The sequence below is a fragment of the Nannospalax galili genome, unplaced genomic scaffold (genome assembly GCF_000622305.1).
Source record: "Nannospalax galili isolate Female #2095 unplaced genomic scaffold, S.galili_v1.0 scaffold1224, whole genome shotgun sequence".
Classification (NCBI taxonomy): domain Eukaryota; kingdom Metazoa; phylum Chordata; class Mammalia; order Rodentia; family Spalacidae; genus Nannospalax; species Nannospalax galili.
This window is the reverse complement of record NW_008351701.1, coordinates 376,633-390,994: the sequence shown is the minus strand read 5'-3', so window position 1 is coordinate 390,994 and position 14,362 is coordinate 376,633. Positions and strand designations below refer to the sequence as shown.

The 14,362-nt window shown below is 42.5% G+C and overlaps 1 protein-coding gene and 1 pseudogene across 1 annotated transcript in view; one reads left to right on the top strand and one right to left on the bottom strand.

Moving 5' to 3' along the window:
- The window catches only part of Racgap1 (Rac GTPase activating protein 1), a 36,338-nt gene that overhangs the window by 20,113 nt on the left and 1,863 nt on the right, over positions 1-14,362 (top strand). Inside the window, 11 exon segments of the mRNA XM_029553881.1 lie at positions 1,181-1,232; positions 1,235-1,257; positions 1,519-1,601; positions 1,603-1,634; positions 2,091-2,221; positions 6,118-6,282; positions 10,420-10,515; positions 10,591-10,789; positions 12,804-12,909; positions 13,078-13,210; positions 13,534-13,657. Coding sequence (XP_029409741.1) covers positions 1,181-1,232; positions 1,235-1,257; positions 1,519-1,601; positions 1,603-1,634; positions 2,091-2,221; positions 6,118-6,282; positions 10,420-10,515; positions 10,591-10,789; positions 12,804-12,909; positions 13,078-13,210; positions 13,534-13,657 — 1,144 coding nt within the window.
- On the bottom strand, positions 6,945-7,861 carry LOC103746539 (annotated as a pseudogene).

The following is a 14,362-nucleotide window of genomic DNA, read 5'->3' as shown; positions in this document are numbered from 1 at the left end:
TTCCAGGACAGCTGGGGCTACAGGGAGACCCTGTCTCAAAAGACCAAAAAAAAAAAGAAAAAATTGGAAACAGATTTTCACTAAGTTGCCCAAGGATGTCTGTAGGCAGACCTAGAACTTGTGATCCTCCCCTTCAGCCTTCTAAGTAATTGGGATTCCAAGCCTGTGCTACCAGGCCCAGATGTTCTACTTTTTATAAAATAACAAAAGAATTTTCTTGTCTGATATTGTGTCTCATACTTGTGATCCTACCGCTAATGTGGTTTGAGGCCAGCCAGGACTACATAGCAAGTGTGAGACCAGTGACACTGTATTTGATACCATATTTCTTTTTCTTTTTTTCTCTTTGTGAGACAGGGTCTCCTGTAGCCCCAGGTGATACCCTATTTCAAAAAACCAAAACAAGCAAAACAAAACAAACCTAGTAATAATTTTCTTAAGGAAATTTAGCCATGAAATAATATTCCTGACATGTTACTCTAGCCATTGTTAAACATATAATATAAAAAGCAAAACACCTAATAGAAATGAATTTATGCTGTAGGGGCAATATTATTACTATTTTATGTGCATGTGAATGCAGACGTGCACATGTTATGCAGTTCATGGAAGTCAATTCTCTCCTTCCACTGTGAGTTCTGGTGGTTGGTCTCAAGTTTGTCAGGCTTGCACAGCGAACACCTCTACCCATTGAGTCACCTCACCAGTCCTGTAGGGGCAGTGTTGATAGTCCTTGAGATAGTGACTCAGCAGGATTCTGGTTTATTTCACTGGTTTGGGCGACCTCTATTCATACTGTAGAAAAGAATACGTTTGTTTGAATTGTCATGTGAATTTTTATGCAAGACTTTTGTGTTCTAATATAAGCTTCGAATAAAATGTGTTTAATGGGGTATAGAGCTCTATCCGTGTGGACTTGTGTAGGTTATTTGATGTGTTTCCAAAGATACAGGATTACAGCTCTACTTTTCTGATGCTGTCATCTAAATTTCTCCAAAGCTTGGCCCTTTTTTCTATAGCACTGAGGGTGTTTTTGTGTTTGTATAACTCATTCTTCGTGTGGGAACAGGGAGTGAGAAAGCACATTGCTTATTATTTACTGTTGTCTGACTGGGTTATCCTGTCTTCCAGGCCTCAGGTCTACTTGGCCCTAAAGCTCTTGGTTTTTGCCCTTCTCTAGCACTCCAGCAGCCGGCAGTTCATTGATGGCCCTCCTGGGCCTGTAAAGAAAACTCCAGTGGCTCTACAGCAGACCAGGTAAGAACAGGACAAGAGAACTGAGGTCTTAAACACACCAGAGGTTAGTGGCCAGGTGTGGTGGCACACACCTTTAATCCCAGCACTTTGGAGGCAGAGGCAGGGAGGTGTCTGTGAGATTGAGGCCAGCCTGTTCTATGTAGCAAGTTCCAGGCCAGCTGAGGCTAGAGGCTGCCTCAGAAAGAAAGAAAAGAAAATACATGTAATAGAAAGAAAGCTAAATTGTTTCTCAGTCTCTCATTACTACTACTTTACTTTCAGGGGAATGAATCCATAGTTGCAAAAACTACAGTGACTGTTCCTAGTGATGGTGGGCCCATTGAAGCTGTGTCTGTTATTGACACTGCCATCTTGGACCAGGAGTCAAAGGAAATCAGGTCTGTTGGATTTGTGATTAAGATCCATCATTGTCTATAGAGCTGGGTATGGTGGCACAGCCCCTATAATCCCAGCATTTGGGGGCTGAGACAGGTGTATTATGAGTTGGAGGGTGGCCTGGGCTACATAGTGACATTGAAGCCAGCCTGGGCTACCAAAAACCCCCAAATAAATATAAATAAATAAACAACTGGTAAAATTTTAGAGTGAAATTTAGACAGTTTCTCACTGCCTGTGTGCTGCCAGTCAGAGATCTGTTAGGCATGGTTTGCCTTTTTGCCAGCCTGATCTGTGCCAGCAGTAGCTAGCTGCAGCTTTTCTTGGAAACTTTTTTTTGTGTTCATATTGGTTATGGTTACCCATTACTGTTAATCTACTAGTTGTATTAAAAATGGAATTAAAATTCAGAAGGAAGAAATCTTTTAGAATAAAGCTTCAATTTGATTGTTTTTTAGGTCCATTACAACCTGTGAATAGTGACTCTACTCTGAACAGCAGGCCGCTGGAGCCAAGAACTGAGCCAGACAACTCAGGCACACCACAGACTAATGGAGGGATGCACCTGCATGACTTTGTCTCTGAGACGGTAAATCCTTCTAGGCAATTTGTTTGTTTTTTGAAGCAGGGTCTTACTTTGTAACCCTCATTGGCCTCTAGCCCGTGATCCTCCTGCTTCAGTCTCCCAAGTGCTGGGATTTTGGAACATTGTCACCAGTCCGCCTGCCCACCCACCCTCCTTCCATCCCTCCCTCCCTTCCATCATTCTTTATTTTTACAATTATGTGTATATGTCTGTATGTGCATGTGAGTGCACGTGCCTACAGAGACCAGATGCATTGGATCTCTGGGAGCTAGAGTTACAGGTGGTTGTGAGCGCCCAGTGTGGATGCTGGAGTTGAATTCAGGTCCTTTGCAAAAGTAGTACATGCTCTTAACCACTGAGCCTTCTTTTTAGCTTCTTTCCAGCCCTTTCCTCTGGTCTTTTTTTGGGAGGGGGGTTGGAGGGTTCTTGAGACAACCTCCCTGTGCCCCATTTGGCCTGGAACTTGTTATTTAGAACAGACTGGCCTTGATCTCACAGAGCTCCACCTGCCTCTGTCTCTGGAATTAAAGGGATACGGCACCACCCCTGGCTTGCAGCCCAATTAAAAAAAAAATTTCCTATGTGGGTGCATTTGCCGTGGCTAACTTCTGAAGGTTGGAGAACAATTTGTGGGAATTGGTTCTCCTTCAACAATGTGAGTTCTAGGGGTTGAACTCAGGTTGTCAGGCTTTTGCGGTAGGTACCTTTACCTTCTGAGCCATCTTGTTGGCTCCAAATACACAGATTTTTTTTTTTTAACGATACATAAGCCCATGTAATTCACATTTTAAGATATAAAACATGTTGGGGCTAGAGAGATGGTTCAGAGGTTAAGTGCTTGCTGCTCTTGCAGAGGACTGGAGTTTGACTTCCAACACTCATATTGGTGTGGCTCACAATCACCTGTAATTCCAGCTCCAGGGGATCTGACACCTTTGGCCTCTGTGGCCACCTGTACTCATGTGCAGATACCCATACAGAAACACACATACACATAATTAGATATAAAAAAAATAAGTCTTAGAAGAAAATCAAGCAAATCATTTCAAAAAAGTTCCCCTGTGTGATATTGGGGATCTTACTGTGGGAATTTTTTTTTTTTTTCTTTTTTTGTCTTTTTGAGACAGGGTCTTCTTATAGCCCTAGCTGGACTGGAACTATGTAGACCAGTCTGGCCTTGAACTCACAGGGATCCACCTGCTTCTGCCTCCGCGGTGGTACAATGCCAGCAAGGACTTTTTTAATATATGTAAAACAAGACACCCTTATTTCTTCCCACTTTGAGATGCTTCTGTTTTTCTCTGTCTTTGAAACAGTGGTCCGTTACCATTTAAATAACTAATATTTGCTAAACACTTATCTACTAAGTGCTAAGCCATACTTCATCTTATTTGAGATGTAACTAACATATACAATGTACCTTTTAGGGGGCAGGGAGACAGGGTCCCCCCTCTGTACCCTAGGCTGGCCTGGAACTCTGTAGCCCCAGATGCTCTCAAACTCAAAAACAATCTTCCTGCTTCAGCCTCTTTTTCTTTAAAAAAAACTTATTGTATGTATGTGTCTGTATGAGGGGGCAATATGTGCATGTGAGTACAGGTGCCTTTGGAAGACAGAGGTGTCAGATTCCCTGGAGCTGGAGTAACAGGCATTTGTGAGCTACCCTATGTGGGTGCTGAGTACCAAACTAGTCCTCTGCAAGAGTAGCAAACACACCTAACCACTGAACCATCTCTCCATACTTTAGCCTCCATTCTTCAGCCTTTTGAATGCTGGGATTACAGGTATGAACCACAATGCCTGGATCTGAGTGGTTTTAGTATACCCACAGAATTAGGCATCCATCACCTTTATCAATTTTAAATTTTATTATTTTTATTTTATGTATATGCATGTATTGCCTGCATATAGGTAACTGGACCCTTGTTGTGCAATACCCACGGAGGTCAGAAGAGGCTGTCGGATCCCCTAGGATTGGAGTTACAGACAATTGTTAGCTGCCATGTAGGTGCTGGGATTTGAACCTGCGTCTTCTGCAAGAACAGCCAGTGTTCTTAAGCGCTGAGCCATCTCTCCAGGCCCCAACTGTTGAGTCTTTGAAAGCTTCTTAATTCAAATTCCAGACACGAGGTCAGCCTAGTGGAACGTGCCTATTTTGACAGTTCTCTACTCTCCTTTTTCTTCTGAGCAATTTAATCTTGTGTCTCTTCTCCCTGTCCTTGCCTTTATCTAATTTCTTTACTCTATCCATACTTCCTCTAAGTAACTTTTAATGTCACTGCACATCTTACAGCAGCTTGCCATTTTCAGTTCTATGATCTTGGTGATACATTAGTGAGCAGTAATTGATTTTAATTCTATTTCTGTATCTTGTGTGGTTTAATGTTGCTGCTGCTGTAGCCATTTGTTTCCTCTTCTATGAACGGTACTGGGGATTGAGCCCTCAAGTAGTTCGATCAATAAGATGGCACCCCTACCCTAAATACAGAAGATAAACGCAAACCAACACATGTACATATCATAAAACAGAAGCACAGAAAACATGACAAAAATAGGCAGCATAGCTCATCCAAAGATCCTAACTCCTCAACTACTGAACTGAAATTTACTGAAACAGGTAAAATGCCAAATGAAGATTTCAGAGCATTTCTGGCAAAATTAGTCAATGGCCTGAGAAAGGATGCAAGTAAACAGATGAGTTAAATCCAGGATCTAGAGAGGAAAGACAGCAACACAGGAAAAATCCAGCTAAATTGTGGAGAGAAACCAACAATATAGATGAAAAAGCAACACAGAAGAAAATTACAGCAGAGAAATTGAGATAAAAAGAAAGCAACTAGAAATGTTGGAAATGAAAAACTCAAAGAATCGAAAACACACTGGGAACATCACCAACAGGGGAGGACAAGGGTAATGAAGTACTGTGTTCACTGGGAAAAAAGCATTACCACAGTATCCAACTCTGGATAAAAGTCAGAGACCAAACCCAAAAATTCACAGGAAAGAAGGAGCTGAGATGCAAAACCATAGAGGATCTATTTAAGGAAATTATTCTTCAAATGTAGAGAAAGGAGTAGACATTCAAATGTAAGAGGCATTTAAAACATCAAATAGTAGAACCACTCTATGCTGTCATAGTCAGGATGTAAAAAATATGATGTCTGAATCTGCTAGAGGAGAAAATACAGAATCAGGGAAAAAAAATCCCATTCACAGTAACTTCAATAAATAAAATACCTAAGAATAAACCTAACTAGGCAGGTGAAAGCCCTCTACAATGAAAGTTTTTAGCATATTGAAGAAAGAAATTGAAGAAAACAATAGAAGATAGAATATTTTTTTTAAAAAATATTTTATTGCTGGGCATGCTGGTGCACGCCTTTAACCCCAGCACTCAAGAGGCAGAAGCAGATCTCTGCAAGTTCAGGGCCAGCCTGGTCTACATAGTGAGTTCCAGGACAGCTGGGGCTACAGGGAGACCCTATCTCAAAAAGACCAAAAAAAAATTATTTATTATATTAATTTTATATTATGAGTGTTATGTCTGCATGTATGTAAGTGCACTGTGTTGCGCAATTCCCGTGGAGGACAGATAAGGACATCTGATCCCCTGGAACTGTATGGATGGTTGTTAGCTGCATTGTGGGTGCTAGAAATTGAGCCCGGGTTCTCTGCAAGAACAGCCAGTGCCCTTAACCTTTGAGCCATCTTTCCAGCCCCTGATATTCTTAAAATGAAGAAAACAAAACTTATTTTACAGAATCCTTGTGACAATTATACATTAAAATGTATAATGGGCCTAAAAAGTTGTTTGGCACATACTGTGTGCTTAATGCATGTTGGTTGGCAGTAATTTCATAATTCATACCACTGTTGCTTCTGTCCTATTTTATCCTTAGGTTATTAAACCTGAATCTTGTGTTCCCTGTGGAAAGCGGATCAAATTTGGCAAGCTGTCTCTGAAGTGTCGAGATTGTCGCTTGGTCTCTCATCAAGAATGTCGGGAACGCTGTCCCCTTCCCTGCATTCCTGCCCTGATGGGAACACCTGTCAAGATTGGAGAGGTGAGAGTCATGGGAGCCAGCCATCATTTGTTGTTTCTTTAGCCTTTCAAAGCTATCATCATAGCTATATTCTAAACTTACTGATGTCAAATAAAATGTCCCTCCATGAAAAATGAATAGAAATGGTAAAATGCTGACTTATGGTAGAATTTTGTTTGGGTCTCTCTGTTTAATAATCTTTCTAAACCAAAGTCCTCCTCTCCTCTCTTTACTCCTTACTCCCTCCTCCTCTTGCTTACTCTCTGCTCCTCCTATTTTGGAAATGTCAGACATACACAAAAGCAAGCATATTATTATAACTAACTCCTGGTTTCTGTATCACTATCAATTCTCTTCTCAATTCTATCCAGTGAATTTTTTAATCTATTTTTTTAAATTTTATGTGTATCAGTGTATTGCCTACATATACATTATGCCAGGCATGGAGGTACACGCCTTTAATCCTAGCACTAGGGAGGCAGAGGCAGGTGGATCTCTGTGAGTTCAAGGCCAGCCTGGTCTACATAGCAAGTTCTAGGCCAGTTGGGGCCATAGGGAGAGCCTGTCTCAAAAAGACCAAAAAGAAAAAAAGTAAGTATACCGTATCGTGCAATGCTCAGGATGTCAGAAAAGGGCATCGGATCCCCTGGAACTGGAGTTGTTGATGGTTGTTAGCTGTCATGTGGGTGCTGGCAACAGAACCTGGGTCCTCTGCAAGAGCAGCAAGTTCTCTTAACCACTGGACCATCTCTCCAGACCCTGTATTTATTTTATTTATTTTTTGTGGTACAATATTTTAGAAAGCTGCTGAAAATGCATACTAACACAGATAATACAACACACAACTGGGGCTGGGTCGACAGGAAAACAAGGTCTACACCAAGAGCCTTTCAATAGACTGCTGAATGGACTGGATCTGCTGCTTTAGCTGAGAGCCTTCTTTGGTGACACAACAGGCAAAGATAGGCCTGTAGACCCCACAGGCCCATCCTAGGGCCTGCTTGGAGCACACAAACACATAGGGAACATTCTTGTCTTCACACAGCAGCAGGAGGTACAGGATGATCTCCAAGGGCTCAGCATCTGCTGCCATCACCGTGAACTCAGAGATGCCTCTGTTGAGGGTTTTGGTGGCCTCATTTGTGCCTTTCTGAAGCTGCTTGTAGTTACACGACTGCTGAACAAGGTCCAGTAATTTCTTGGTGAGGTGGGCATCTGCAAGGGGATAGGCCTTTGGATTAACATCAGTCTTCATCATGGCTGTGGTTCCACCCACTGCTGAGACCCGACCGCAGCCTGCCACTGACAGGCCCAGCATGGTGCAGAGAATGGAGTATAAGTCACCTATTTATTTTTAGATCATCAGTTTAGGGACTGAAGAGATGGCTCAGTGGTTAAGAGTACTGACTACTCTTACAGAGGATTCAGGTTTGAGTCCCAGCAACCCACATGGTAGCTAACAACTGTCCACAACTCCAGTTCCAAGGGATCTGGTGCCCTCCTTTGGCCTCCTTGGACATTGCAGAGATGTGGCACACTTGTATGGCACACATGCAAAACACTTGTACAAATAAAAATAAATAAATCCTTTGTAATTTTCTTTTTTAATATTTTTTATTTGATGTGTGTATGAGTGTACTGCCTGTATGTATGTGAGTGCGCCTGTGTCGTGCAGTGCTGCGGAGGTCAGAAGAGGGCTTTGGATTCCCCTGGAGCTGGAGTTAAGGACAGTTCGTAGCTGCCATGTGGGTGCTGGGAATCGAACCCGGGTCATCTGCAAAGTAGTCAGTGCTCTTCACTGCTGAGTCATCTCTCCAGTCCCAGTAAATACATTTTTAAGTCATCAGTTTAAGTCCCGTTCATGAATGAAAAGAACATGTGCTGTGTCATTTGACTAACAGTGACAAACCATGCCTTTTTTGATAGCAGCATCCCAGCAGAGTTCTAGCACTTCCTTTTTTAATTTTTGGTCTTTTTGAGACCGGGTCTCCCCGTAGCCCCAGCTGGCCTGGAACTCCTTCGTGAACCAGTCTGGACCTGAACTCACAGATATCTGCCTGCTACTGCCTTCACTACGTCTGGCTCTTGTCTGTATTTTCAACACTAATACATCAACTTTTAGTTTGGTTGGTTTTTTTGTTTTTGCTTTTTTGAGACAGAATTTCCCAGTAGCTCCAGCTGGCTTGGAACTCACAATGTAGACCAGGCGGGCTTCATACTCTTAGAGATTGAGTGCTGGGATTAAAGGCATTTGCCACTACACCCAGCTTCATACACCAACATTTAAAACTGAAAAGATAGTAGACAGATTTTTTTGGATGTTCTTAGTTCAAACTCATGAAGCACATACATAAAAGATTAAAGTAATGGACAGAAATGCTGTGTTCAGCTTGCACTGTAGTTTTGGCTGGAAATAAAGTAAAGAATACTTTGAAGGTGTCTGCTTTGCTTAGTTACCAACAAATAGAGCTTTGTATTACTAAACATGGTTTTGTTACTTTGTTACAGAATTATGGAGCCAAGATTCAAGTTTCTTTTTTCTTTCACAATTTCATACATGTATACTCTGTATTCTGGTCCTCCTCTAATTCCCTCCCACCCCACCAGCCTCCTCTTCTCCCTACAAATCTCTTTTCCTTATTTACTAGTTTTTTATTTTGTTTAGTGTCCCACAGAGTTTAATTAGGGCTGCCTGTGTGATCCTGTGTTTGGGACTAACCATCAGAACCTGGTGGGCTCACTAGTGGATATACATCTGGTTACTGTGCCTTTCTCCTCTCCCAGAATCTGTTGGTTGCCAATAGATCAGCAGTATGTAATAGGGCCTGGTAAATTCCTTCCCTCTCCATAACTGACTGTTAGGCAGGCCCAACTTCTGTGGACCCAGTGCCAGTAAGACAGAGGCTCTGAGTTCATGGTTGCCATAACGATGTCATGCCTACAAGATGGCATTTTGCAGCCGCTCTTCCCATCCACTAGCTTTTACATTCCTTCTGCCCCCTCTTCCGCAATGTTCTCTGAACCTCAAGGGATGGTATAAATGACTTGTCTAGGGTTGAGCCTTCCACCATCCTTCATTTGCATCATTTTGCACAGCCAAGGGTCTTTGCATTTATGTCCATTCACTGTAAGGGACACTTCTCTGTTTAAGACTGAGAGTAGCCTTTGGTCCAAGCTGCCTGAGTGGCCTCCAGTGAATTATTTTGAAGCAAATCTCAAATCATACAATTTCATTTGTGAATTTATTTATTTATTTTTTGATCTGTTTTTGAGATGGGGTCTCCCTGTAGCCCCAGCTGGCCTGGAACTCATTATATAAATCAGGCTGACCTTGAACTCACAGAGATCTGCTTCTGCTTTCCCAGTGCTGGGATTAAAGGCGTGTGCCACCGTGCCCAGCATGCACCACCATGCCCAGCAAGATTTTTTTCTTAGAGTAATAAATTAGCTTACATTGAAAGCCATACCTATGATTTATTTATTTCTTGCTTCCTCTTATCACCGAGTAGAATAGAACTAGTCACAGTTGGTGGTCTTGTTGCTTGTTCACGCAGAAGTGTGGTATATATAAATCAGCCATGGTGTGAAGGTAGAAAAAATAACCAAGACTCCTGTTTTTGTATCTTTCATGTTTTTGAAGCAGGGCCTCATGTACATGAGGTTGGCCTTAAACTCACTTTGTAGCTTAGGGTGACCTTGAACTCCTGATCTTTCTGCCCACACCCCCAGAGTGCTGGGATTCCAGGCAGGCACTACCACACCCAGTTTATGCAATGTTGGGAATGGAAACTAGGACCTCATCCATGCTAGGCAAGCACATTACTTACTGAGCCCCACCTCCAGCTCTCCAAGACTGTTTAATGTATGCTTTGAGAATAGGATTTTAAAAGTTGACAGAAAGGGCTGGAGAGAGTCCCCGTGCTTAAGCACGCTGGCTGCTCTTACAGAAGACCCAGATTTGGTTCCCAGCACCCACCTAGTAACTCCAGTTCTGGGGGATCCAATTCCCTATTCTGGCCTCTGCAGGCATTGCATGTATATGGTGCACTTACATACATGAAATAACATCCTAGTGTTACTATTAGAGGTTTTCTTTGCATATGTTCTTCCTCTATTGGTCTAAATAGTGTGAATAATAATTTAAGGCCCTTTTTCCAGGGAATGTTGGCTGATTTTGTGTCCCAGACTTCTCCAATGATTCCCTCTATTGTTGTCAGCTGTGTTAATGAGATTGAGCAGAGAGGTCTGACTGAGGTAAGTCAACTCTAGGACGTGGTGAATTTGTTCTTTGTAATTGGAAAGTTCTAAAGTAACTCGTCTTGATAATAGGCAGGCTTATATAGGATCTCGGGCTGTGATCGGACAGTAAAAGAACTGAAAGAGAAATTCCTCAAAGTGAAAACTGTACCCCTACTCAGCAAAGTGGATGATATCCATGCCATCTGTAGCCTCCTGAAAGACTTCCTTTGAAACCTCAAAGAACCCCTTCTGACTTTTCGACTAAGCAAAGCTTTTATGGAAGCAGCAGGTAAGGACAGGTCTTATACTTTAATATGATTTCCAGGACTGGGCGGTTTTCACACTTGTTACTGCCTGATAACAGAGGCAGGAATTTAGTAGCTGCTCAGTAGTTAGGTAAATAAATAAACGACATGTCCCCCATGCCTGTCCTCTTCCTCCTTAAACTGTAAGGGCATTCGTAGGGTTGTGTTGCTCTTGTTCTTTGGTCAAGTTTTAGCTTGCTCCTTTGAAATTAGAACCATCTTTAATTCTTCTCTTTCCACTCCAGACCTTGTCGGCAGCTTTGTAAAATCATCCTGTCTCGTATTTGTCAGGAGTAATAATGTACCCTGGAATCTAGTAAGAACCTGCAGACAGGTGGTCCTGTGTCTCTTTGTGCCCTCTATAGTATGGTCTTCATAAGAAGCTGGAGTGCGCTTTTTAAATCATAAGTTAGTTCACGTTCCCCCTCCTTTTTTATTTATTTATTTATTTTTTTTGGTCTTTTTGAGACAGGGTCTCCCTGTAGCCCCAGCTGTCCTGGAACTCACTATTTAGACCAGGCTGGCCTTGAACTCACAGAGATCTGCCTGCCTCTGCCTCCCGAGTGCTGGGATTAAAGACGTGTGCCACCATGCCCGGGCTAGTTGATGTCCCTTTTGTCCGCTTTCCATCATTAAAAAAGTTTTTGATTTATTTTGATTTTGATTTTTTTATGTGTATGAGTGTTTTGCCTACATGTATGTAAGTATCCCCCATGTTGTGTAATGCCTGAGGAGGCCAGAAGAGGACATTGGATCCCTTGGAACTGGACTATGTATGGATGGTTGTTAGCCACTGTGTGGGTGCTGGGGACCAAACCTGAATCCTCTGCAAGAGCAACCAGTGCTCTTAACTGCTGAACCATCTCTGCATCTCCTACCCATCATTTTTAAGTTTCTATGCATATATTTTGTCCTCAGAAATACCTTTCCTGATCCAGGCATGGTGACACATGCCTTTATCCTCTCACTTGGGAGGTAGAGGCGGAACGACCAGGTGCTCAAGGCTAGCCTTCGCTACATAATGAGTTTGAGACCAGACTAGGCTACCTAAGACCCAGTCTCAAAAAATAAACAAAAATAAAACATCTTTCTTCACCACCTCATTTAAAAATAATAGATCCCTTTACTTTCTAGCTTTTTAAAAATGTATTTATTATTTTTACTTTTTGTGTATGAGTGTATTGCCTGCATGTATATAAGTGCACCTATGTCCTGCAATATCCTCAGAGGTCAGAAGAGGGTGTCAGATCCCCTGGAACTGAAGTTAGGACAGTTGTTAGCCACCATGTGGGTACTGGGAATTGAATCCAGACCCTATACAAGAACAGCCAGGGCTCTCAACTGCTGAGCCCTCTCTCTAGTCTTTTCTAGCTTCTTGGTTGCTGTGTTTCCTTTATTATATGTTTCTCTGCCTAATACATGTTTGCTTTTTGACCAACTCTCCCAATAGAATGTATATTCCATGAAGCAAGGACTGTTGGTTTGCTTTATCCTCACACTTAGAAAAGCACCTGGGGGCCAGGCGTTTTGGTGCGTGCCTTTAATCCCAGCACTTGGGAGGCAGAGGCAGGCAGATCTCTGAGTTGGAGGCTAGCCTGGTCTACACAGTGAGCTCCGGGCTAGCTGGGGTTACAGGTAGACCCTGTATCAAAAAGTACCCCCCCAAAAAAAACAAAAAAAAGAAAGCACCTGGTACATAGTAGTCCCTTAAAACGAGTTCCTTTGTGATGACCGTTACTGCAGTTGTATGTCCTCCTAGCAAATGGGTTACCAGCTGCTTTCTCTAACTGCAAGGGTGATTTTTAAGAAGTTCTGACTTATATTGAACTGTTGGCCAGTATCCTGCTTGTTAATGAAACCAGAGTCTGATGCAGTCATGAACCTAATCAGAAGTTTCAGAAGCTTACTGTATAGGTGAGACTTTGTGGTCGATAACTTGGAGGCCCACTGCCAAGGGAAAGAAGTCTAGGCCTCTTGGTGCTTTCTTTTCATTTACAGAAATAACAGATGAAGACAACAGCATAGCTGCCATGTACCAGGCTGTCAGTGAGCTGCCCCAGGCCAACAGGGACACATTAGCCTTCCTCATGATTCATTTGCAGAGGTAAGTACAGCAGAAACTTGTTTTGGGAGTTAGGGAATTTTCCAAGAAGAAGGTAGTGTGAGTTGGTGTTAGGAAGTGCGAGAGATAAGTTGTCTTCTTGTAGAATTTACATTTTGGTCTGCATTTAAGAGAGGAAGAAATTTTTAAATTGAATACTCTTTTGTTTAGAGTGGCTCAGAGTCCAGACACTAAAATGGATATTGCCAATCTAGCTAAAGTCTTTGGCCCTACAATAGTTGCCCATGGTGTGCCTAATCCAGACCCAGTGACAATGTTCCAGGACATCAAGCATCAACTCAAGGTAGGAGAGAGAGAGGGAGAGGGAGAGGGAGAGGGAGAGGAGAGAGAGAGAGAGAACACATATTTACACATGTAAGTATATAAGCTGTGTGAGCTTCTGCCGTGTGATGTCATAACAGAATGATGAGAGGTAAGCCCTGCATGCTGGGTGTGGTAATGCATGTCTGTAATCACAGCTCTGACAGACAGAACCAGGAAGATCACCATAAATTTGAGGCCAGCTTGGTCTGCAGAGTAGACTGCCTCAGAAAACAAAATGAAAAAAAGTAATAATTCAAGTAAGCCTTGAGGTCTGGAAGCTGCAAACATACTTGGTGCCTTTCAGTGGTGGGGCACCTGCTTTCACTGCCCCTGGAATACTGGAATCAGTTCCTGATGGTGGAACAAGGGAACACTGACACGCAGCATGGCAATGGGAGCTGCACACCCCGGACACCAGATGTAAAAGGTCAGGCCTGTGCTGTGCTGCTTCAGGGACTTGTTCTCTTCAGCTCTGTCTTGTGCCCTTCTCCTTGTTTTGGGTCAGGTATGTGACGTTTCTGGGCTGGGTGTGGTGATACACACCTGCAATCCTAGCACTTGGGAAGTGGAAGTGGGAGGATGAAGAGTTCAGGTCACCCTTGGCTACATACCAAGTTCAAGGCCATTCTGGGCCTTTCTCAACCCCCTACACTCCAAAAAGTCCTTACATTTATCTTCACAGGAACGGAATTTGTACAGCCGTGCTGTTTTCAGTTTCCATGTGCCCCTTTCTTTATGGATAGACGTTTGTAACATTGTGGTAGTTTAGATATTAGCATATTAGTATATTACGTATGACAGTTTTACATAAATTATAATTTGCTTAAATATTCTTTTTCTTTTTTTTTTGTCCTTTTGAGACAGGGTCTCTCTGTAGTCACAAATGACCTCCAGGACCTCGCTATATAGACCAGGCTGGCCTCAAACTCACAGAGATCCACCTCTGCCTCCCTAGTGCTAAACAGTCTATTTTTCAGTATTTCAAGGATACAAATAATATTGCATCAGCATTATAAGAATATACCCTAATAGTAAATTCTACAATTTTATGTTTCTTGGTGTGTTTTACTGATTTGATTTCTTTTTAAAAAAATTGTTGCATTTTGTTTATTTTTGTATCTGGGGTACAGGT